The sequence below is a fragment of the Heterodontus francisci genome, chromosome 14 (genome assembly GCF_036365525.1).
Source record: "Heterodontus francisci isolate sHetFra1 chromosome 14, sHetFra1.hap1, whole genome shotgun sequence".
Taxonomy (NCBI): domain Eukaryota; kingdom Metazoa; phylum Chordata; class Chondrichthyes; order Heterodontiformes; family Heterodontidae; genus Heterodontus; species Heterodontus francisci.
Window position 1 is genome coordinate 40,885,222 of NC_090384.1, and position 24,150 is coordinate 40,909,371.

Sequence of the window (24,150 nt, forward strand, 5' to 3'; positions counted from 1 at the left end):
ATCCTCAATTCTAAATTAACATAAAAACATAAGAAATAAGAGCAGGAGTAGGCCATATGGCCCTTTGAGTCTGCTCCACCATTTAATAATATCACAGCTGATCTTCTACCTCAACTCCACCTTCCTGCACTGAATTCCAAGGATTCACAACTGAGTGAAGGAATTTCTCCTCACCTCAGTCCTAAATGGCCGGCACCTTATTTTGAGGTTATTAATTAAGGGACGTTTGTGGAAAACTGCCTGCCGACTGTCAACACAGATATGTGCTTCTTTGTGCAATATTTTTTTCTATTTTTCAACTCGTCCCCTGAAAATGCTAACAGTTCCAGTGGTGCCAGCAACCTTCCAGTGGCTAACCATTGGCAGTCTCCATGTATAAGCCTAGACAATGAGTGCTGGCAGGCTGTTTGACTGCAGGGGGCACCACAGTTGAGCCCAATCTTGTTCTCTCCTGGAGGAGAAGTTTTCCAGCGACTATTGAGAGCACAGAGTACGCTGACTTTCTGACGGGTTGTCCAGATGGTGGGTACAATTGTTCTGCAACAAGAGAATTTCCACGGAGCAATTTACTTCCTGTCATTTGACCCTGAAACAGCCAATCTGCAAACAGCTGCAATAACTAGACTGACCAGCTATACAGCAAATTGAAGCGGTTAAAAAGGTGAACAAAATTACAAATCAACAAACCCTATAGTTTACATCCTGGTCACAAGGCTTGTTTTACCCATGAGGCCATGATGCCCAGATAGGAGTTTTTATTTGGGGTGTGCACCATGAATAGGGAGCAGGTGATTTACAGTGTGAACTCCATGTGCATAACATTCCTGAATGAGAAAAGACTTGGCAGTAAGTTGCACAATCTAAACAGCACACAAGTAAAACTGGCCGTTGCAATGACATGCCTAACAACCTGAGGGTATAAAGCCAAGCAAATGCAATTATTAGACCACATTGTGATAAGCTCATTAGAGTTTTCTGAAATTTAGCAAAAATGAGCACCAGCATCAGAAATTATGTTGTTTCAGGAAGTAGAAGTATAAATAGTGACAGTCATGGATAAGGTGTCAGTTTGTCAAGGAAAAGCATGTCAAAACGTGCGCTCAATTCACACTTATGAACCATGCCGATATCACTGTGGAACTAATGTTGGACCCTAAGCCTGTGCTGACAATGATGGAAGTGCTCACGGATATAGAGTAATTCCTTCCTTGGATCTGCAGACAAGCCTACTGTATAACATAAATGTTTTCATGCTACTAGCTGTAAAATGTAACAAAACTTTGTAATTAAATATATTTCCCAATATCCTGGTCTCTCCTACCTTTTCTGCCTTCTCCACTCCACTGTTGCCCTGCCAACTTCTGCACTGCAGCTGCTGGTCTGCCAGACCTCTGCACTAATCCTTCAGGAATGGGAAGCCCTCTTTGAATGACTATAATATTAGCACAAAATACACACAGTCACTTTGCCCATCTTTCTGGGGTGTGCTGTAAGTTAATCTTCCAGACCGTAATGTCTGCACTACTAATGTTCTTTTACTACTTGTGCTACTTATATCTGATTGGTGCTGCAATTTATTATGAAGATGCATTAGCAACCAATGTTTTGATGTTCACCACATCACCCAGGAGCTGTTGGTGGGACCAGTTGAGCCTCTGATGCATTGCTTTTTTTTTCAGGCTAAGATCTTTGATTCCAAACCAGTGGACCTGATGTGTGGGATCATATTTCCGCATGCACCTAACACATGTCCTATGCACTTGGCCACCACGCACATCGCCCATTTACTCTAGCATTCGCTCTTCTGGAAGTCACAATCCATGCTGTGGGACCTTCGTATTCTCTGTTGTAGCTTTATGTGCCAGTGGTCATTATTTTCTGCAATGGCTATCACCTCGAGTAAGTAATTACCCTCTTTAAGCATTTACTTTCACAGCAAAATCCACCAACAAGGCCAAAATTAACTTTAACCTTTTCTTATTGAGAGGTTTTGCGAGAAGGGGGGGGGGGGGGGGAAACTTTGAATAACACAACAAATGAATGTCCTGTTCACTGGTGCCTTGATGAGGAACTTCCCATGGAATTTCCAAGTGGTCTCTGATCATTGATTAGTGCTGTCAGGAAATCTCTTCAGTCTTCTCGATGGTGTTATGGCCGAGGCAGGAGGAGTGCACTGTTAATTCAGACCCACTTCTCCACAAGTCACAGACTATCAATAAATTTTTCCCACTTACTGAAACAGCCAATTATATACTCTAATTGTCCCCAGAATAAAGCACACCAACCAGGTTTCTTTAATCAACAACAAAATTAACTGCTATTATAAAACCAAATCTTCACCAATAATAAAGTAAATCTATATATGAATTGAGATATTAAAGCTCCTTATTTTTCCTAGCCCTCATGCGTACATACATGCATCCAAAAAAAAAGGTTAACTGGGGAAAAAAAGGATTTTGGTTTACAGCTGTTTCACAGCAATGAAAGGAATAATAGACTTAGTCTGGCATGATCTGAAAGGAAGCTCTTCGGTTTGGTGAGGTATCCCAAAGACAAATAGATGGATGCCACGTGAAGTTTTTCCAGGCGAGGTTGATGAACTGTCTGTGACGGGTAGGCATTCAAAGAACTTCAACAGCAGAAGGCTTCACATAAGGTCTTTCATCAGGGGTGTAGCAACAGGTCTTCTTGGGTCTTACAGCAGGATTCTTCAAATTTCAGGATTTCTTAAAACACAGGAGGCAACAGGACAGTTTGATGCAGGGATTCTTCAGAGACAGGAGGAAATAGGAATCTGCCACATTTTAAATACAGGGTTTCTTCTCAAGAGATGCAGGATTCCTTTCCAGAGAGGTATTACTTTTTCTGGGTCTTCTTCTGATCTCCAGGCAGGTCAAAATCAAATTTCAAATGCCTGCTTTTTGTCCAAACTCACTAGCCTTTTAAAGTTCCAAACTGAAACCAAAACCTTCCTGAAACAGGTCACATGCCCAGTCATAAATTCTCTCTTGTCATAACAGACGTCAACCCCCTGCTTTCCTTGAAATTATCTGCATTCCAGTCCTTGTTTACCAGTTCAGTTTTTGTTAAACTTCCTTTCAAAACATCCATAAAGTTTAACTATTTGCAGGTGTCTCAATGTCCACTGAAATCCTTTTTCAGTTTTTAAAAACACAGAATTCGAAGTTTTTAGTACAAAAAAATCCTCGAAATAATAGTGGTACCTCTTCCAGCAAGAGGAACTGGTCAGTGATTAGCAATGAAAACCCTAGATGAACCCTCAGGAAGCCTGGGGTATTGTGGCCTATTGCAATCCATCAACTGCTGATCAATTAGCTCAGCATAGGATTTCCACTGCTGATGACCATCCAATGACCCCTGCTCCAAACTGTGTGCATGTGGGTACAGGTGAAGGCAGGTTCAGACCTAGCCTTGGTGTCCTCCATGATACAGCATGGCTACCCAACCCAAAGCCAACGGTTCAGGTGGCTCTTCCAGGTCCGGCATTCAGGCTCGGGTTGGGTCGGACACACTCTATCACCACCTCCAGTATGCGGCTCTAATCTTAATGTACTTTTTAAACAACCTTTCAAGTCCAGTTACAGTTTTTGATGCTTATCTGCACAAGCTTAAAAAGTGAAAAATGGAAGCTAGGTTAATTGAACATTCCAGTGGTCGGGTCGGGTCGGGCGCGGGAAAAAATGAAAGGACTCGGGCCGGGTCAGGCTCGGGTCAGATGTGGTTCTGTCGGGCTCAGGTCGAGTTTCATTTGCAGACACGAGCCGGCCTTTAATCTCAACTCCAACTGAGGTACCAGAGAGTGACTGTTACCTACAAAACTATATTTGTGCTGCACCTAGTCTGGGAGTGTTTGATAAGGCAGAGTAGGAGGAGTTTCACTCTGAATCTAAGCAGTGCTGTAGAAGACCTTGGAATTCTTGCCACTAACAGAAGTGAAAACATAGGACACCATTCCATCGCTCTCATTGATGAGCAAAAGAAATTGACCAAACCAAAAGGTAAACGATTCTGTGATGAATTGAGTCGCTTGACAGCTAGAACAGCAACTTAATGTATACTTTTACAAAGGTTTTAGACCATCGAAATTCATATTTGCATTCCAAACACATAGAACTTGGGGTACAGACAAAATAAAATAATTGAAATATAACCTAATCATGGGATCATGCGGCTACACGGCAGAGAATAGAAAAACAAAGAACTTGCATTTATATAGCATCTTTCACAATCACAGGATGTCCCAAAGCGCTTTACAGCCAGTGAAGTGCTTTAGAAGTGCAGTCACCGTTGTGATGCAGGAAATGGGGCAGTCAAATTGCGCACAGACTTCAGCCTGTCTGACAGTAATGCAGCGAGCAACCTTATACCATAGCGTGAGCTGACAACAATCTTCCACCCACAGCCCCTCCCCACTGCTTCCTATCCCTTTGAGTACCATCAGCACAGGATTCCATGCAGGAAGATTTGCTTACAGATAATAGGGAAAACAATCAAGGAAAAATAACTCCTCCAGTGTGGCTTTTATTTCAACATTGAGAAAACATCTGGCCTGGGGAGCTTTACTGCACGATTCTCAGAGCTACGGGAAGCACAGCATACATTCCCAACACTTGGCGGGTCAAAAGCACGGACAATGTCAGCTTTTGTAGGGATGGCAGCCTCTCTTGTCAATGATAATATCACCTTTATGCTGCGAAACTGGATCTCATGGCATGACAGCAGGATTACTGGCACTGCCCAAATTTGATGCGTGCTAACTGAACCTTATTGTATGTATCACATCTGGAACTTCCCTGAATGGCAAGAGTTAAAGAGAGAAAAGGAACAGAGAGCTTTTTCAAAACACGTCATTAACTTTTAGTACCACTGCTTTAACTAGATTATTTAAAGGAAATGATTACTTTTAAAATGTTTCCATAGCTGTAAAAAGGAAACCTGTTTTCTCTTTTAGAGACTGGCCCGCTTGAACAATAGAGATGGCCAAGGAAGTTACAAATTCAGTCATTTGATCATTGCCATTGGAATTTCTTCCTTGCCCCCCCCCCCAAGAAAAATGCTAACTATTTTTATATCAATTCTTCTACATTGTATTCACATCATGCAGACTCCCCAACACCATCCACATCCTTGACTTGGATTGGGGAATGATCTTTGAAGAGGATTTGACCAGCGAAGGTTAAATATACGTTCATGGTATTGGTGACTTGGGCCCTTGTGAGTTAGTGGTGAGATAGGACTTGCCCACATGATTCCACTGTGAACCCACTTTCTTTTACCTTGGTTTGTCTCTTCCTATATATGTGGGATACATTTGGAGAGGTTAAACCGCTGTTCGTTGGCTTTCTGTCGCTGGTCGGCAGGGAAATCAAGTGGTGCTGCAGCCTGTATTTTGCCAAAAGCAGGAACCACAAGTGGAAGAATGATTGAAGGAGAAGCCAGCTCAGTGGTAGGAACATAGGAGCAGGAGTAGGCCATTCAGCCCATCGGGCCTGCCCCACCATTCAATATGATCATGACTGATCATCCACTTCAATGCCTTTTTCCCACACTATCCTCATATCCCCTTATGTAATTTGTATTTTGAAATCTGTCAATCTCTGCTTTAAACATACTCAATGACGGAGCTTCCACAGCCCTCTGGGGTAGAGAATTCCAAAGATTCACAACCCTCTGAGTAAAGAAATGTCTCCTCAACCCTGACCTTAGTGGCTTCCCCCTTATTTGAAATTGTGTCCCCTGGTTCTAGTCTCCCCAACCAGGGGAAACATCTTAGCTGCATCTACCCTGTCTATCCCTTTAAGTATTTCAATTAGATCACCTCTCATTCTTCGAAACTCTAGAGAATACAGGCCCAGTTTCCCCAATCTCTCTTCAAAGAACAGTCCCGCCATCCCGGGATCAAGTCTGGTGAACCTTCGTTGCACTCCCTCTATGGCAATAATATCCTTCCTAAGGTAAGGGGACCAAAACTGCACACAGAACTCCAAGTGCAGTCTAACCAAGGTTCTATGCAATTGAAGCAAGACTTGTACTCAAATCCTCTTGCAATAAAGGCTAACATACCATTAGCCTTCCAAATTGTCTGTGGACCTGCATGTTAGCTTTCAGTGACTTATTGACAAGGATACCCAGGTTCCTTTGCACATCTACACTTTCTAATCTCTTACCATTTAAGGGGGCAGAGTCGCTAGTAGGATGGCTTTTACTAATATATCCACGGGTGCAAACTACAAGGAATTTTGTGGACTAAGAACCGGAAGCCCCACAAGAGGTTGCTACAAACATTATGGAGAGACATGGCAGTACTCATGAACTGCCAAACAATGCAGAAAAAGGCTTAACGATCTCACAAGGTTGGCAAAGGTAATTGAAAGCACTACTCCACATGCACACTCATTTGGGCACTGGTCTCTTTTAAACCATTGGATTCGTGAGCAGAAAGCTGTCCCACTCAAAGCTTCCCTAATTCTACACAATGTCAGCCGCACAATTTTCAAGACTCTGGGAGTTTTTCAGCTCAACTGCTGTAACTTCAGCTGAAGAGCTTTGGAAATGCCAGAGAACCCCTGCGATCATTCATCCCTTATTCTTTATCTGCTAGATCAACAGTAATAATGAGATGTTGGCAGCAGTTCCTTCCTCTGCAAGCATCATGCAGGCGACTGCCAACATTCATTTAGAATAGGCCTCCTTTACACTTAATAATCCAATATGTGTGACCTTGTGCAGCTCATAAACAGGCAAAGGCATTCATTTCTGCAGCATTTTATGTCACTAATGCACAGAAAGCCCTTACATCGGTAGTGAGGGGGGCATCCCATTAAACCCATTTTAAATTTCTTCAGAAACTGCCTGAGTGGCAGATTTTAATTCACCTCCATTCAAAGTACCCATGAGGAAATATACAAGAGCCAACAACTCTTCCAACATGTCTGTGTCTAACAGCATAATAACTTGCATTTATATAGCACCTTTAATGTAATAAAACACCTCAAAGTTTTTCACAGACGTGCTATAAAGCAAAATTTGACACTGAGCCACAGAAGGCGATATTAGGACAATTGACCGAAAGCTTGGTTAATGAGGTAGGTTTTAAGAAGGTGACAGAGTAGAGAGGCAGAAAGGTTTAGGGAGAAAATTTTAGAGTTTAAGGCCTAGGCAAATGAAGACACGGTCGTCAATCGTGGAGCGATTAAAATTGGAGGTGAGCAACAGGCGAGAATTGGAGAAGTGCAGGGAACTTGGAGGGTTTAGGGGTGGAGGAGGTTACAGAGATAGGTAGAGGGTGAGCTCATAGAGTGATTTGAAAACAAGAATAATAATTTTAAAATCGAGGCATTGCTGGGTTGGAAGCCAATGTAGGTCAGCAAGCACAGGACTTTGTGAGTCAGGATATGGGCAGCAGAGATTTGGATCAGCTCAAGTTTTAAGGACGGAACAAGGTGGGAGGTCATCCAGGAGAGCATTGGAATAATCGAGTCTAGAAGTAACAAAGGCATGGAGGGTTTCAGTGACAGAAGAGCTAAGGCAGGGATGGAGATGGTAGCAGGACTTAAATAAATTCAGTCACCTTTGAGCAAACAAGTTAAGAGTTCAGCTAATTATGTGAAGTATGCCCAGTCATTGGTCTTAGTTATATTTTTGGGTTTCGTTACACTAGAGGAGTGCTACAGGGGTCAAGGAAAGAACTAAGAAACAATAGAGGTACCATTACATTGTTGGGTGCATTCTGTAGTCCACCAACTAGTGGGAGCAGGGTTGTCCAACACATAACCCACGGGCCAGGATCCAGCCCGCCAAACGTTTCAATCCGGCCCACGGGTGTAAATTGTTCCCGGGGCTGTTCCTCATCCTCACCTTGACTGGAGATGAGAAATTTCCCATTGTCTTCTTCTTACAGAGCAGCCTTTTTAAAAACATCGCTGTGTCAGTTTCAAAGCTGTCAGCAGCTGACGGCTTTGAAACTGACACAGCAATGTTTTCAAAAAGAACTGACCAGCCATCTGCTGAGCGTCCCACTCTCTGCAACTGTGTGAGAGAGAGTGGGAGAGAGAACAGCAAACAGAGAGAGAAAGGAAGGGGAACAGAGTGAGAGAAAGAGAGGAGGGACAGAGAGAGTGAGAGACAGGAAAAGAGAGATGGGGGGGGTACAGAGAGAGAAAGAAAGGGGAACAGAGAGAGAAAGAAAGGGAAACAGAGAGAGACAGAGAGAGAAAGGGCATAGAGAGGGTGGACATAGAAAGAGGGTGTGCAGAGAAAGAGGGGGGGACAAAGAGAGAGAGAGAAAGCAGGACAGAGAGAAAAGAAAGGGGATCAGAGAGAGAGGAGGGACAGAAAGAGAGGGGGGAGAGAGAGAGAGGGGACAGCGTGGGGCAGAGAGAGGGAGGACAGAGAGAGAGAAAGCAGGACAGAGAGAGAAAAGGGGAGAGAGGGAAAGGGGAAGAGAGAGGAAGGGGGGAGAGACAGAGACAGTGGGGGGGGGACAGAGAGAACGTGGAATATTGTGCAGGGAACACCTAGCAGGGAGCGGGGAACACTGGAGATATGGAGGGTAGAGTGGGGAAGAGATACAGAGAGGGGGATGGAGAGGAACGGAGAGAGGGGGGAGAAGGAGACAGAGAGGGTGAGAGAGAGACAGAGGGGGAGAGGGAGACAGAGAGACAGACAGACAGAAAGGAGGAGGAGAGAGAGAGAAAGAGACAGAGGGGGGAGAGTCAGAGAGTCATTTACTTACGGCACAGAAGGAGGCCATTCTGTCCCTCAAGCCCATGCCGGCTCTCCGCAGAGCTATGCTGTCAGTCCCACTCCCTGGCTCGATCGCCGTAGCCCTGCAAGTCTATTTCTCTCAGGTGGCCATCCAACTTCCCCTTGAAGTCATTGATCGTCTCCACTTCCACCACCCTTGTGGGCAACGAGTTCCAGGTCATTATCACCCTCTGTGTAAAAAATTGCTTTCTAAATCCCCCTGCATCTTTTGCACAAAACTTCCAATCTGTGACCCCTAGTCCTAGAAGGGAGGGGGGAGGGAAGAGAGAATGAGACACACACACAAACAGCACAGGGAGAGAGTGGAGAGAGATCAAGGTCTCCCCTGAAAGATGGACATCTATCCAGAATACTCTGAATCGCTACATCAAGTGTACGGGCAGAGATTGACTAATTATGCAAGCAAAAACAATGCCAGGTGTGTCACTAAATCAGTTTTCAATATACTGACGAGAAAGTAAGTCAATAAACTAATCTTCTCATTTAAAGTGTCATGCAGATCCTCACTTGCCAATAATGAGGCACATTAATTTCGCCACATGGACATTAAACTTAAAATTGTTGCTGGTGAGAAAATAAGGCCTAGAACAAGGGATTGCCAAGCCCCTAGCTGAAAAGACATTTTTTGCATGCTAGCAGACAGTGTTGGAACAAAGGAACCAGTCCCTGCTCCCAATACACAGAAGACGTGGTCAGACCAGTTTAGTCACATGACTAGCTGGCTGTTGCAGGAATTTGAAGTTGCCACTGAGTTTTGGACTGGCAGAAAGCTCCTGGCTCCTAGACTGAGAACATCTCTCTCCTGTCTGCTCTCATCTCTTTCTCACCAGCTTTGGAGTCCATTGAAGACACATAAGCCCCAAGAGAGAAAAGTCTCCTACAGTGAACAAGGTTTAAGAAGAACACTGGGCCCCAACAAAAAGCAAGAATTACCTACAAAAGGACTCTACAGTGAGCTCGAAGCACAGTAACAAGCAACTCTTCAGATATTGCCTCAAACCTCTCCACTTAATTTTTTTCCTGCTCTTTTGTGTCTCTATTTGCATGTGTGTTTCGTGTATGCATGCTAGTGTGGGGCTCGGCGTGTATCCATAGGCGTTAACCTATGGGTTAAGTTTAAGTTTTAATAAATTTCACTTTTCTTCTTTAAACATAAGAAAGCCTGTTTGTGCTCATTTCTTTACCTTATAATTGGAAAGTGGTGAACAAGGATTCACCAAGGGGGAGCTCAAAACACGGTGTGTTTAAAATCAAACCCTGTTACAATAAGACCACGTGAAGGCTGAAAGGGACCCATGGATACCTTTCTTACCTGGTCATACCAAAAGCTTCTTCGCAAAAATGCACATTTGTTGTTGTTTTTATTAGTAAGATAAATTTTTAATGCCTTTAACTTTTGAAATTTGCTCACCGGCCCCCTGGGCCGAGCAAAAATTGTAATGCGGCCCTCCGCCCAATCCCCAGTGTGCAAAGAATTTAAGGTAATCAGTTGGGCTCACAATATGGTTCACTTACGCTTGTTAGAAGCTACATATATTCATACGCAGGGACCGATCATCTGCAGACAAAAGGAACATGTCCAGGTGTTGCGCCTTTTTTGAATTAAACAATAGCATGAGAGATCATGGCAATGCCTCAACCGATCAGCACCCTTTTCTCATGCAGTATAAATTGTTGCTCTGTTTGAACTTTGGCTTTCTTCTATCTGTCCTGATGAGTGCAAGACAAAAAGCTTCAAGAGCATGCCTCTTTTTTCAGTAATACTCAAGTATAGCGTAGTTATAATCAGTGACTTTAATTATATTAAAATAAACTGGGATAGCAATAGTGTAAAAGGCCGAGAGGAGGAAGAGTTTCTAAATTGTGTTCTGGGGATTTTTCTAGATCAGTATGTTTCCAGCCCAACAGGAAGGGAGGCATTGCTGGATTTGCTACTGGGGAATGAGGTGGGTAAAGTGGATTAAGTGGCAGTAGGGGAACATTTAGAAGGCAGTGACCATAGCATCATAATGCATCATATCTATGGAAAAGGATTAGAAGCAAACCAGAGCAAAACTAATTAATTGGGGAGGGCCAATTTCAATGGTGTGATAACAAATCTGGCCCAGGTAAACTGGAATCAAAGATTGGCAGGCAAAACTGTGATGGAACAATGGGCTGCCTTTAAAGAGGAGATGGTTCAGGTACAGTCGAGGTACATTCCCATGAGGAGGAAAGGTAGGACAAGCAAAAGTAGAACTCCCTGAATGATGGAAGCGTTAGAGAGTAAGATGAAGCAGAAAAAGGGTGAATATAACAGATGTCAGGTTAATAATACAAGTGAGAACCAGGCTGAATACAGAAGGTTCAGAGGGGAAGTGACAAATAAGAGAAGCAAAGAGAGAGTATGAGAAGAGATTGCTAGCTAACATAAAAGGGAATCCAAAAGTCTTCTATAGGCATATAAATAGTAAAAGGGTGGTAAAAGGAAGGGTATGGCCAATTAGGGGCTAAAAAGATAATTTATGCATGGAGGGACAGGGCATGGCTGAGGTACTAAATGAGTAATTTGCACCTGTCTTTACCAAGGATAAAGATGCTGCCAAAGTCATGGTGAAAGAGGAGGTAGTTGAGACACTGGATGGGCTAAACATTGAGAAAGAGTAGGTATTAGAAAGGCTGTAATTAAAGTTGATAAGTCACCAGGGCCAGATGAGATATATCCAAGGATACTGAAGGAAGTAAGAGTGGAAATTGTGGAGGAACTGGCCATAATCTCCAACCATCCTTAGATCCAGAGGACTGGAGAATTGCAAAAGTTACACCTTGTTCAAGAAAGGATGTAAGGATAAGGCAGCAACTACAGGCCAGTCAGTTTAACCTCGGTGGTGGGAACGCTTTTAGAAACAATAATCTGGGATAAAATTCACAGTCACTTGGACAAATGTGAATTAATTAAGGAAAACTGGCATGGATTAGTTAAAGGCAAATCATGTTTAACTAACTTGATTGAGTTTTTTGATTGAGGGCAATGCAGTTGATGTGGCATACATGGACTTTCAAAAAGCATTTGATAAAGTGTCACATAACAGGTTTGTCAGCAAAGTTAAAGGGGAGGTAGTTGAGGTAGCAAAGTGGATATGAAGTTGGCTGAGAGATAGGAAACAGAGAGTAGTATTTTTTGGACTGGAGCAAGGTAGACATTGGGGTTCCCCAGGGGTCAGTACATGCGTTCAAGTCTTCAGAAGAAGGAATTTTCCTCCACACAAGATCAGGTGGCAGGTTGTTCAACCTTGCCCATCTAAGAGCGAAGACCAAAGTATGGAAAGTCCTCATCAGGGAACTCCTCTTTGCTGACGATGCTGCTTTAACATCTCACACTGAAGAGTGTCTGCAGAGTCTCATCAACAGGTTTGCGGCAGCTTGCAACAAATTTGGCCTAACCATCAGCCTCAAGAAAATGAACATCATGGGACAGGACGTCAGAAATGCTCCATCCATCAATATCGGCGACCACGCTCTGGAAGTGGTTCAAGAGTTCACCTACCTAGGCTCAACTATCACCAGTAACCTGTCTCTCGATGCAGAAATCAACAAGCGCATGGGAAAGGCTTCCACTGCTATGTCCAGACTGGCCAAGAGAGTGTGGGAAAATGGCGCACTGACACGGAACACAAAAGTCCGAGTGTATCAGGCCTGTGTCCTCAGTACCTTGCTCTATGGCAGCGAGGCCTGGACAACGTATGTCAGCCAAGAGCGACGTCTCAATTCATTCCATCTTCGCTGCCTCCGGAGAATACTTGGCATCAGGTGGCAGGACCGTATCTCCAACACAGAAGTCCTCGAGGCAGCCAACATCCCCAGCTTATACACACTACTGAGTCAGCGGCACTTGAGATGGCTTGGCCATGTGAGCTGCATGGAAGATGGCAGGATCCCCAAAGACACATTGTACAGTGAGCTCGCCACTGGTATCAGACCCACCGGCCGTCCATGTCTCCGCTTTAAAGACGTCTGCAGACGCGACATGAAATCCTGTGACATTGATCACAAGTCGTGGGAGTCAGTTGCCAGCGATCGCCAGAGCTGGCGGGCAGCCATAAAGGCGGGGCTAAAGCGTAGCGAGTCAAAGAGACTTAGCAGTTGGCAGGAAAAAAGACAGAAGCACAAGGGGAGAGCCGACTGTGTAACAGCCCCGACAAACAATTTCCTCTGCAGCACCTGTGGAAGAGTCTGTCACTCTAGAATTGGCCTTTATAGCCACTCCAGGCGCTGCTCCACAAACCACTGACCACCTCCAGGCGCTTACCCATTGTCTCTCGAGACAAGGAGGCCAAAGAAGAAGAAGAAGTACTAGAACCACTGCTTTTCTTGATTTATATTAATGACCTAAACTTTGCTGTACAGGGCACAATTTCAAAATTTGCAGATGATGCAAAACTTGGAAATATTGTGAACTGTGAGGAGGATAGTGTTAAAATTCAAGAGGATATAGACAGACTGGCGGAATGGACGGACACATGGCAGATGAAATTTAATGCAGAGAAGTTTGAAGCGGTACATTTTGGTAGAAAGAGTGAGGAGAGGCAATATAAAAATAAAGGATACAATTCTAAAATGGGTGCAGTAGCAAAGGGACCTGTGGGTGTATGTGCACAAATCATTTAAGGTGGCAGGGCGGGTTAAGCAAGTGCATTTGGGATCCTAGGCTTTACAAATAGAGGCATAGAGTGCAATAGCAAGGAACTTATGGTGAACCTTTATAAAACACTAGTTCGGCCTCAACTGGGGTATCATGTTCAATTCTGGCCACCACACTTTCGGAAGGATGTGAAGACTTTAGGAAGGATGTGAAGACTTTAGGGAGGATGTAGAAAAGATTTACAAGAATGGTTCCAGGGAAGAGGGACTTCAGTTACATGGATAGATTAGAGAAGCTGGGGCTGTTCTCCTTCGAGAAGAGAAGGTTGAGAGAATATTTGATCGAAGTGTTTAAAATCATGAGGGGTTTAGACAGAGCAGATAGAGAGAAACTGTTCTCATTGGTGGAAGGGTTGAGAACCAGAGGGCACCAATTTAATTTGAATGGCAAAAGAACCAAAGGCAACATGAGGCAAAACTTTTTTATGCAGGGTGTGGATGGGATCTGGAATGCACAGCCTGAGAGTATGGTGAAGGAAGATAGAATCATGGCTTTCAAAAGGGAATTGGATAAGCGCACCTGAAAAGAAAAAATGCAGGGCTACAGAGAAAGGGTAGGGGAGTTGGACTAGTTGAGTTGCTCTTGCAGACAGCTGGCACAGAGACAGAGGGCCTCCTTCTCTGCTTCACCATTCTATGATTCTATTTACTTTGGATATTTTATCAGGTTCCATGTCTGACTGCTCTCTTAGATGAGCCCCAGCACCCTATGACAGTGTTACAGGTTACCCAGGAACCTAAATAAATTCATGTATGAGCAGAGACTGGTCAGAATATCCTCCAGTTAATTTCAGCTACTAGTATTATTATATGATCCTCTTTGACTTCAGAAGGCAGCAGAATAACACTTACTCTCGACTTTATCTTAGGCTTGAACTGTTAACTAGATTTTTTGTAGAATAATGGAACAAACAAATAGTACCAGCAATGCAGCATGTACTTTTATAGTTGTTATGAAACTTAGCTTGCTTCTAAAATAGTAGAAAAAAAGTTTGCAGATGCTGCACTGAACTAGAATATAATAAAGACCGCCAAATTCCACATCTCCAGCAAGAGATCAAAAGACCCCCTCAGGAAATGCTGTATTTGGCTGTTTAACCATTTCCCCAGGGGTTCCGTCATTCTCCTGCCAGAGTTGTAACCACAGCAGAATTTCAGTCATGCAGTAGTTTGTTTCTTTTTCTCATCATCTATAATAACTGTGGCTGATTCCCCTTTTGAAAAAAACAGGTTGGTAAAAACCTTCAAAAAATGACCGGAACATGGCAGATTTAAATTACCGTTTATAAAATTCAAATAAAGCTGCTAATTAAACAATGCAGTTGGTAATCAAGAATATAGAATGACAAAAAACATAGTTTTACTTGTTCCACTTATTGAAGATCATTGGGTACTTCAGAACAGTTCGCAATGTGATTTTCTTTTCCGATATAGTGATACTTCCTACATTTCAAATTTGCAAAGAAAGACTCCCTTTATTCTATCCTGTCAACCTTTCCAAAGTTTGTTACAGCATGGATTAATTACAGTTTAAAACTGTCTCCTCACTGCCCCAACAATATCAACAATGTTTCTTAACCAGAACCTAGGAAGAGCAATCTCATGTACGTGAAGATGACATTTCCATTTGCCATTCATGCCATCCTAGTGGTGATGATTTCCACTTGTATTGGGAGTTTCTGTGCTATGAACACATCCACACTAAGAACTGAATGGAAACAATCTCAATCTTTCCACATAGGCCCCTTGTGGATGTCACAATGAGGAGACTTTCAACCCATTATTTGAAATTCAAATCCAGGTGCCAGAAATGAAAGACCAGTATCTAACATCATGTGCTATCTGGACTGGGGAGAGCATCCCAGTATCAGATAACTATGCAAAACAATTATCATTCTATTCAATATTGCCATAGCACCAGTAACATAGTCCCCCTCTTCATATGACAAGGTCAATGTCGATGACAAGCGAGAATGGTATAGCCTTTCTACATGTGAAAAATGACTTTATTTGTTGTGCACAGTTACACAACATAACTGTGCAAATACTTCCATGACCTGATTTTCCATTTTGTCAATGCCAGTAAGCAGCTGGGAACACCCTTTCTGCCACTGATTATGGAATTCAGATACTGCCTGACTTCCAGGAGCAATAGACATGGGACTCAAATACTTAGCACATTTTAGGAAGAAAAGAATGGCAAAAAACATGAAGGGAATAAAAATAGAGAAAATGGTGGAAATGAACAGCAGATCGTCCCGGGTCTTCACCTGTAAATGTACTCTCTTTTTCTCTTTACAACATTGACCTACCTGCACGTCCTTCCAGCATTTCAGGGTTATGTCGAGGAGATGAACTCCACTTGATAACAGGAAATGATGGCTGTATGAAGTTCAGACCAAAGGCTTGCACATGCGTATGCATTTCTGTTTGCACATAGGTCCACATGCACATGTGTATGTATGTGCACACATCTGTGTACGTGGATGTTTTATGCATGGCTGTGCATGTGTACAGTGTCTGTGTCACATGCATTTCTATACGTGTGTATGCAATATATGTGAGTCTGTGTGCATGTTTATGATATATATGGGACAGGGGATTACAGGTCTGTGCAAGAGAATTCAGATTGCTTCAGGATGTGTTTGAGCAAGACAGGATTATGCCTATCGTACCTCTATCTTTCATCACTGCATTTGAGATCAGAACCACAGCATTATAAAGTAGAGGTAGAATCAACATGTCTGCCCCCTCCCTGCTTTCCCTTGCCTCCTGCAGCTGCCACTCCAGCCCCTCCACTAATGGAACAAGACCTCTTTATTCTGAGGTATGAAGTATGAAGCTTTGAGTTGATCAGAACAATTCAGAAAATTAGCAGAAGGAATTTTTTTTCAGACTCATTTCCCTCACCCTCAAAGCCGTCCTTGTCAGGCTAAAGTTGCATTCCTGTTCCACAGTCGTCCACGAACTCACCTTCCTTATTCAGACACTGTCCTTTGCAAGAGGCCATTGAACACTCATTGATATTTGTAAGAGTTTTAAGAGCTGGGGAATGACAGCTTGGTCAGCAAAGAAATCATAGGGGGGATGGGGGGGTGGGTGGTGGTAACGCCACAGTTTTAAATGGCCGTCCACCTTGTTAACACTGACAAAAAGAGGCAGCCAGCAATCCAGCGCTCGCTTGATGTGATTTTCAGGCGAGCCTGAAGATGGATGACCAGAGCTCCCGTCCAAAACAGGTGGGAGCCTAGTTGCCTATGCAGATCGGGGTCCTGTGCTTGTTGAAAGATCCCTTTGCAGTGGGTGGAGCATATATTGCACCAATTTTGGATAAAAGTTGAAAATTGCTCAACTTTCAGGAACATGTTGTTACTGCACTCTCGAGAAAGGTCCAGTTTCCAAGTCATGATTGAATAGGTCTATTTACAGGAAACAAGGAGAGAGAAAAAAGATACTTAAACTTTAAGAGTTCTGTTACTTTTTGTATCACAGTGATGTTTTTCACCCACAATGTTCCCCTTTTCTCAGGTTCCTGCTGGGGTACAGGTTAATGGGTGCTGTCCACCCTCTTGTACCTTGATCCACATGACTGTAACCAATGTGGAGCACAGACAATGATCTCAGAAGGCTAGTCACATGTGGGAGCCAATCCTGACATCTCCAATGTCCACACACATTTTTGAAAGCATGGCTGAGTGCTTTAATCAGCTGAACATATCCTATTCCAGTGTAAAATACATGAGCATTGGCAGATGGTATCATAACACTCATGTCTCTCTAAACTTGGAGCAATCAATTTTACAGTCACTGCTTAGTGACTGCAATTATTGTTGGCATCAGTTAACCTGTCAGATTTGATAGCCTGGAATGACAATACAATTGGCAGAATTACAGAATCGCTGCCAAGGGAATCAATGCCAATCATCCAATGTCTCAGTAAGTAAATGGACTGTCCTGGGTGGCACTGAAGGCCCCATATTCCATCCTTAGATCTGTTCTGAGCGAGTGGATTTCTGTGGGAGCAGTGAAAAAGACGGCACAGAATCCCAGGACCAGAGAGGGGAACCACGGGTTACTGCCAATGCCATCTGATCACTGAGACATTCTACTAACTTACCAGAATGCTGGCAGCCCTCTGGTAACTTGTCCAAGTGGTCATTCTTCACACATTAGCATGGTCAGTGCGTGCAATCAATGGATATTGATAAGCTGCAAAGACCCTGGCTGATTTTTCTCCCCTTTCTGGTCCTGAGGCCAATTGCAGCAGTCCTGTCACTACTCCCACTGAACCAAAGAATCATATAACACAGAAAGAGGTTACTCGTCCCACTCTGCCTGTATCAGCTCTTTAAAAGAGCTATCCAATAGTCTTGCTTCCCTGGTCTTTCCCCATGGCCTTATAAATGTCATTTTTTCAAATGTATATTCAATTCCCTTTTCAAATTTACTATTTCGGCCATCCTTTTAGGCAGCACATTCCAGATCATTACAACTTGCCGCGTAAAAAATGTTTTCTCATGTTGTCGCTGGCTCTCTTACCATTAATCTTAAATTTGTGTTCTCAGGTTACTGGCTCTCCTACATGTGGAAGCAGTTTCACCTTACTCTATTACAACCTTTCACTGTGATTAGCGATCTCAGAACAAGCATGTGATGGAAACCTGTCACTTCCCTTGTCTGGTTGGCTCAGTACCACATTACTGAGTGAGACTTTGGAACAAGACCCTTTAAGAAGTGTGTACAGTCAACCCTCTCTCTACCTTTGCAACTGACTCCGTTGCTGGTCTCAATCATGGTGAAGCCGATGGGACACACACGAGAGATCTCCTCACAGCCACCGTGGTTACAGCTCATGTCGCAGCCGTACTCCCCACACCGACCAGAAAGCCCTAAGAAAGAACAAAGACTTGCATTTATGTAGCACCTTTCATAACCTTAGGAAGTCCCAAAGCACTTTGCATGCAATGAAGTACTCTTGAGGTAGTCAGTGGTGAATTACAGATAGCAGGTGACCAATTTGCACACAGCTATACGATAATGGCCAAATAATCTGTTTTAGTGAGGTTGGTTGAGAGAGAATTATAAGCCACAGAAACAGAACGAAGAAAGGGAGGCAGTCGTTGTGAAACATTCCACAATAAACAACGGGCAGAATTTTATCAGCTCCTCGCACTGTGGGTTACGGCGCAGCGGCCCGTAAAATGCTGGTGGGAGTGACCCGCCATGACCCACGATGCCGTGAAGGCCCCGCCGAATATTAGCAGTGGCAGCGAGGCCTTGGTGCGGCCCCCCTCCCCCCCAACCACTTGGCAGCGGGGTCTTCATTAAAATATTAAAATGAGGATCATTAACATTCAAACTAACTTACAAGCGTTGGAGCCTTCATTAAAATATTAAAATGAGGATGATTAACATTCAAATTAACCTACCTGCCGACTGCGATTTTATGGCTAACCAGCAGTGACTCGCCCTCCTTCGGAACTCTGTTGGAGTTCCGAGGCGAGAGACTGATGGGGAGAGGACAGGAATAAAATTATTAGGGTGGTGGGGGGGAGCAGGGAAAACACTTTTTATTGGTTGCAGGGATGGTGGGAAGGGGTTGAGGGTCAAAGGGAACAGATTTTGGGGGGAAGGTTTGGGATATAAATAAAAGTTTTTTCCGGGGGGAGGGGGCAATTTATATAGCGAATTCCCATTGGGGGGGGTGTAAGACGGGATTTAAAGTTGAATTAAAATTTTATTTTTATTTTCTGGAGACCGGGACCTTTAAAAATTTAAATGTGACTGAAGGGCTTGAAACCCTTTAAAAATGGTGCGTGCCTGCATGGTGGCGCCAGACGCGGTGGCTGCCCCCTCTATGGCATCGGGAACGGATGCTCCGCCCCCTCCATTTAAATCGGCCCCGCGCATAATATTGCGGGGACTGTGTGGCGACACTTCCATGTCGAAGGCCGCTGCGCAGCGCACTGATAAAATTCAGCCCAACAATTCTCAAAATCAGGCAATGCTAATTTTATGTTTTTTATTTATTTGTTCATGGGATGTGGGAATAGCTGGCAAGGCCAGCATTTATTGTCTATCCCTAATTTCCTTTGAGAAGGTGGTGGTGAGTCACCTTCTTGAACTGCTATAGTCCATGTGGTGTAGGTACACCCACAGTGCTGCTAGGAAGGGAGTTCCAAGATTTTGACCCAGCAATGATGAAGGATCAGTGATATTATTCTAAGTCAGGATGGTGCATGATTTGGATGGGAACTTGGAGATGGTGGAATTCCCAATGCTCCTGATATCTTTGTTCTTCTGGGCAGTAGCCGTGAGAATTTGGAAGGTGTTGTTGAAGAAGCCTTGGTGAGTTGCTGCAGTGCATCTTGTACAGTGCGTCTCCAGCCACATTGCACCAGTGGAGGGAGTGAATGTTTAAGGTGTTGGATGGGATCACCATCACATGGGCTGCTTTGAGTGTTGGAGCTGCATTCATCCAGGCAAGTGAACAGTATTCCATCACAATCCTGATTCGTGCCTTGTAGATGGTGGAAAGGCTTTGGAGAGACAGGAGGTGAGTTACTCTCGACAGAATTCCAGCCTCTGACCTGCTCTGCTAGCCACAGTATTTGTATGGCTGGTGTAGTTACACTTCTGGTCAATGGTAACCTCCAGAATGTTGGTGATGTGTGTGTGGGGGCGAGTGCTGAGATTTGATGATAGAAGTGCCACTGAACTTCAAGGTGAGGTGGTTAGACTCTCTCTTGTTGGATATGGTTATTGCCTGGCACTTGTATAGCATGAATGTTACTTGCTACTCATCAGCCCAGGTCTAAATGCTGACCAGGTCTTGCTGCAATGTCGGCATAAACTGTTTCATTATCTGAGGAGTTGCAAATGAAACTGAACACTGAGCAATCATCAGTGAACATCACCATTCTGGAGGGAAGGTCATTGATGAAACAGCTGAAGATTATTGGCCTAGGACACAGCCCTGAGGAACTCCTGCAGCGATGCCCTGTGGCTGAGATGATTGGCCTCCAACATCTACAACCATCCTCCTTTGCATTTGGTATGGATCCAGTGAGTGGAGAGAATTCCCCTTGATTTCCATTGGCTTCAATTTTGCTCAGGCACTTTGGCGACGGACTCAAATGCTGCATGATGTCAAGGGCAGTCACACTCCCTGCATCTCTGGGATTCAGCTCTTATATCCATGTTTGGATCAAGGCTGTAATGAGGTCTGAGCCGAACACCGCTGGCAGAACCCAAATTGAGCGTTGGTGAGCAGGGTTATTGCTGAGTAAGTGATGCTTGATAGCACCATCAAGACACCTTACATCACTTTGCCAATGATTGAGAGTAGACTGATGGGGCGGTAATTGGCCGGATTGGATTTGTCCTGCTTTTTATTAACAGAACATACCTGGGCAATTTTCCACATTGTCTGGTAAATATCAGTGTTGTAGCTGTACTGGAACAGCATGGCTACAGCCTAGACTAGTTCTGGAGCACAAGCCTTCAGTACTACAATTGGGATGTTATTGGGTCCATAGCCTTTGCAGTATCCAGTGTACCCAGCTGTTTTTTGATATCGCGTGGAGTGAATCAAATTGGCTGAAAACTGACATGAGGACAAGATGAGTCGGCACTTCTGGCTGAAGATGGTTGCAAATGATGCAGTCTTGTTTTTGCACTGTCGTGATGGGCTCCCCCATCATTGAGAATGGGGATGCTTGTGGAGTCTCCGCCTCCTCCAGTTAGTTGTTTAATTTTCCACCACCATTAATGCTGAATGTGGAAGATCTGCAGAGCTTTGATTTAATCCGTTGGTTGTGGGATCACTGAGCTCTGTCCATAGGATGCTGCTTCTGCTGTTTAGCATGCATGTCGTCCTGTGTTGCAGCTTCACCAGGTTGGCACCTCATTTTCAGGTACACCTGTGCTGCTCCTAGAATGCTCTCGTACGTCCTGATTGAATTAGGGTTAGTCCTCTGGCTTGATGTTAATGGAATATATAGTTACAGGTTGTGCTGGAATACAATTCTGCTACTGCTGATAACCCACAGGGCCTCATGGAGGCCCAGTTTTGAGCTGCTAGATCTGTTTTGAATCTATCCCATTTTGTACAGTGGCAGTGCCACGCAATATGGTGGAGAGTATGCCAAATGTGAAGATGGAACTTCTACCAATACGTCATAGACAGATGCATCTGTGGCAGGTAGATTGGTGAGGATGAGGTCAAGTAGATTTTTCCCTCTTGTTGGTTCTCTCACCATCTGCTGCAGGCCCAGTCTGGCAGTTAAGCCCTTCAGGAATTGTCCAGCTCGGACAGTAGTGGTGCTAGCGAACCATTCTTGGCAATGGACATTGATATCCCCCACCCAGAGTATACTCCATGCTCTTGCTACCCTCAGTGCTTCTTCCAAGTAGTGTTCAACATGGAGCATTATTGTATCAGAGGAGGTTTCTTTCCCATGTTTGGCCTGATGCCAATGTTGACTCCCAGGGTCATTCACTCCTGACTGAATACCACAGTGCCGCCACCTCTGGTGAGTCTGCCTTGCCAGTGGACTGATGGGTATAATTCTGTGAGTATGACTATGTCAGGCTGTTTTTCGACTAGTCTGTGGGACAGCTCTCCCAATTTTGGCACAAATCCCAAGAGCCCCAGATTTTTTAACAAGGAAGATGTTGCAGGATTGACTGGGCCCAGTGTGCCCTTGTCGCATTGTCAAATCCAATGCCTCGGTCAATACCAGATGTTCTGTCTGTTTGCTTTTATCCATTTATAGGATGTGAGTGGTGCTGACCTGGTCAGCATTTATTGCCCATCCCTAATTGCTCTTGAGAAGGTAATGGTGAGCCACCTTCTTGAACTGCTGCAGCCCATCTGGTGTAGGTACACCCACAGTGCTGTTAGGAAGGGAGTTCCAGGATTTTGACCCAGCGACAGTGAAGGAACGGCGATATAGTTCCAAGTCAGGATGGTGCGTTGCTTGGACGGGAACTTGCAGGTGATGGTGTTCCCATGCATCTGCTGTCCTTACCCTTCTCGGTGATAGAGGTCACGGGTTTAGAAGTTGCTGTCAAAGGAGCCTTGGCGAGTTACTGCAGTGCCTTTTGTAGATGGTACACACTGCTGCCACTGTACACCAGTGGTGGAGGGAAGTGAATGCTTAAGGTCATTGATGGGGTGCCAATCACTGGGCTGCTTTGTTGTAGATGTTGCTGAGCTACTTGAGTGTTGTTGGAGCTGCTCTTATCCAGGCAAGTGGAGAGTATTCCATCATACTCTTTTTTTTCAGCTGTTTGATACAAATGAATGGCTTGTTGGCCCATTTCAGAAGGCAGTTTAAGAGCATTGCTGCAGGTCTGGAGTCATGTATAGACTAGACTGAGTAAGGACTTCAGGTTTCCTTTTCTAAAGGATGTTAATGGATCAGTTGGATTTTTACAACAAGCCCACAGCTTTATGCTACTAATGATAAGTTTTTATTCCAAATTTATTTATTTAAATGAATTCAAATTCCAAACAGCCACGGTGGGATTTGAACTCAGATTAGTCCAGGCCTCTGGATTACTAATCTAGTAACATAACCACTATGCTGCCGTATTTAGCTCAAATGAGATACACAGGAGTAGTGTTAACTCCCTTGTCAACAAAATGAAAAGCCTTTCCTCCTCCAATCTCAGTATGCATCGAACAGGCATATGTGAAACTCAGCAATCTCAACAAGGCCCCTGGGCCCATGAGTAAAGTACCTGAGGAAATGGGTAATAAAATCGGTCAGCCTTTTTTTTTAGGAAAACGGAAATAGTGATTGAAGAGGGCAAATGTAATAGCTGTTATATTACCAAAAAAACACAAAGATAACACTGGAAACTATTAGCTGGTGAGTCTTATATCTGTTGTGGATGAACATAACAAGCCATGCTAAAGGAGGGACTCGTAAAGTACCTAGAGAAATATGGACTAATAAGAGGGAGTCAGCATTGCTTTAAGGGAGATCTAGTAGTTAATTCAAGGAGATAATGGATGATGGGAATTAATTAGACTGAGTTTTAGATTTTAACAAAACCAGGCAGGAGATTTGTCAAGGTTAAGAGGCATAGAAAGAGGAGGAGGAGGAGGAAAACTTCTGAAGTAGATCTGAAATTGGCTCAGTCTGAAGAAGCAAAAGGTAGTTGTGTCAGATGTTGAATCAGAATGAAAGAAGGTGATTAGTTGGGTGCCTCTACGGTTGGTGTGAGAACTGCTACTATTTACATTGGACACACATAATTTGGAAGTGAGGGCAGAAAACAAAGTTGTTTATTGATGCTAACAAACGGCAAATAACAGGGAACAAGTGGACCAGATACAAAGGAAAATAAAAGCAGATAGAGCTGGAAAAACTCAGCAGGTCTGGCAGCATCTGCGGAAAAACAGGAGTCAGTTGACACTTCGGGCCTTAAACCCTTCCTTGATCTGAGGAAGAGTTTATTTAAGTCCTGAAATGTTGACTGACTCCTGTTTTTCCACAGTTGCAGCCTGTCCTGCTGAGTATATCCAGCTTTTTCTCCTTTTGTTTTCAGATTTCCAGCACATGCAATATTTCATTTTTTTGCAAATACAGAGAAATTTGGATTGACTAGTTGATTGGACCGATTTCATTTAATGAGGACAGATACAAGATTATGAGGCTAGGGAAGCAGGAT

The 24,150-nt window shown here is 43.9% G+C and overlaps 1 protein-coding gene across 2 annotated transcripts in view; it reads right to left on the reverse strand.

Moving 5' to 3' along the window:
- The window catches only part of LOC137377283 (kielin/chordin-like protein), a 455,612-nt gene that overhangs the window by 239,175 nt on the left and 192,287 nt on the right, over window positions 1-24,150 (reverse strand). For both annotated transcript variants that reach the window (XM_068046829.1, XM_068046830.1), the window contains exon 7: window positions 18,228-18,356. In XM_068046829.1, coding sequence (XP_067902930.1) covers window positions 18,228-18,356 — 129 coding nt within the window. The remainder of the gene's footprint in view (window positions 1-18,227; window positions 18,357-24,150) is intronic.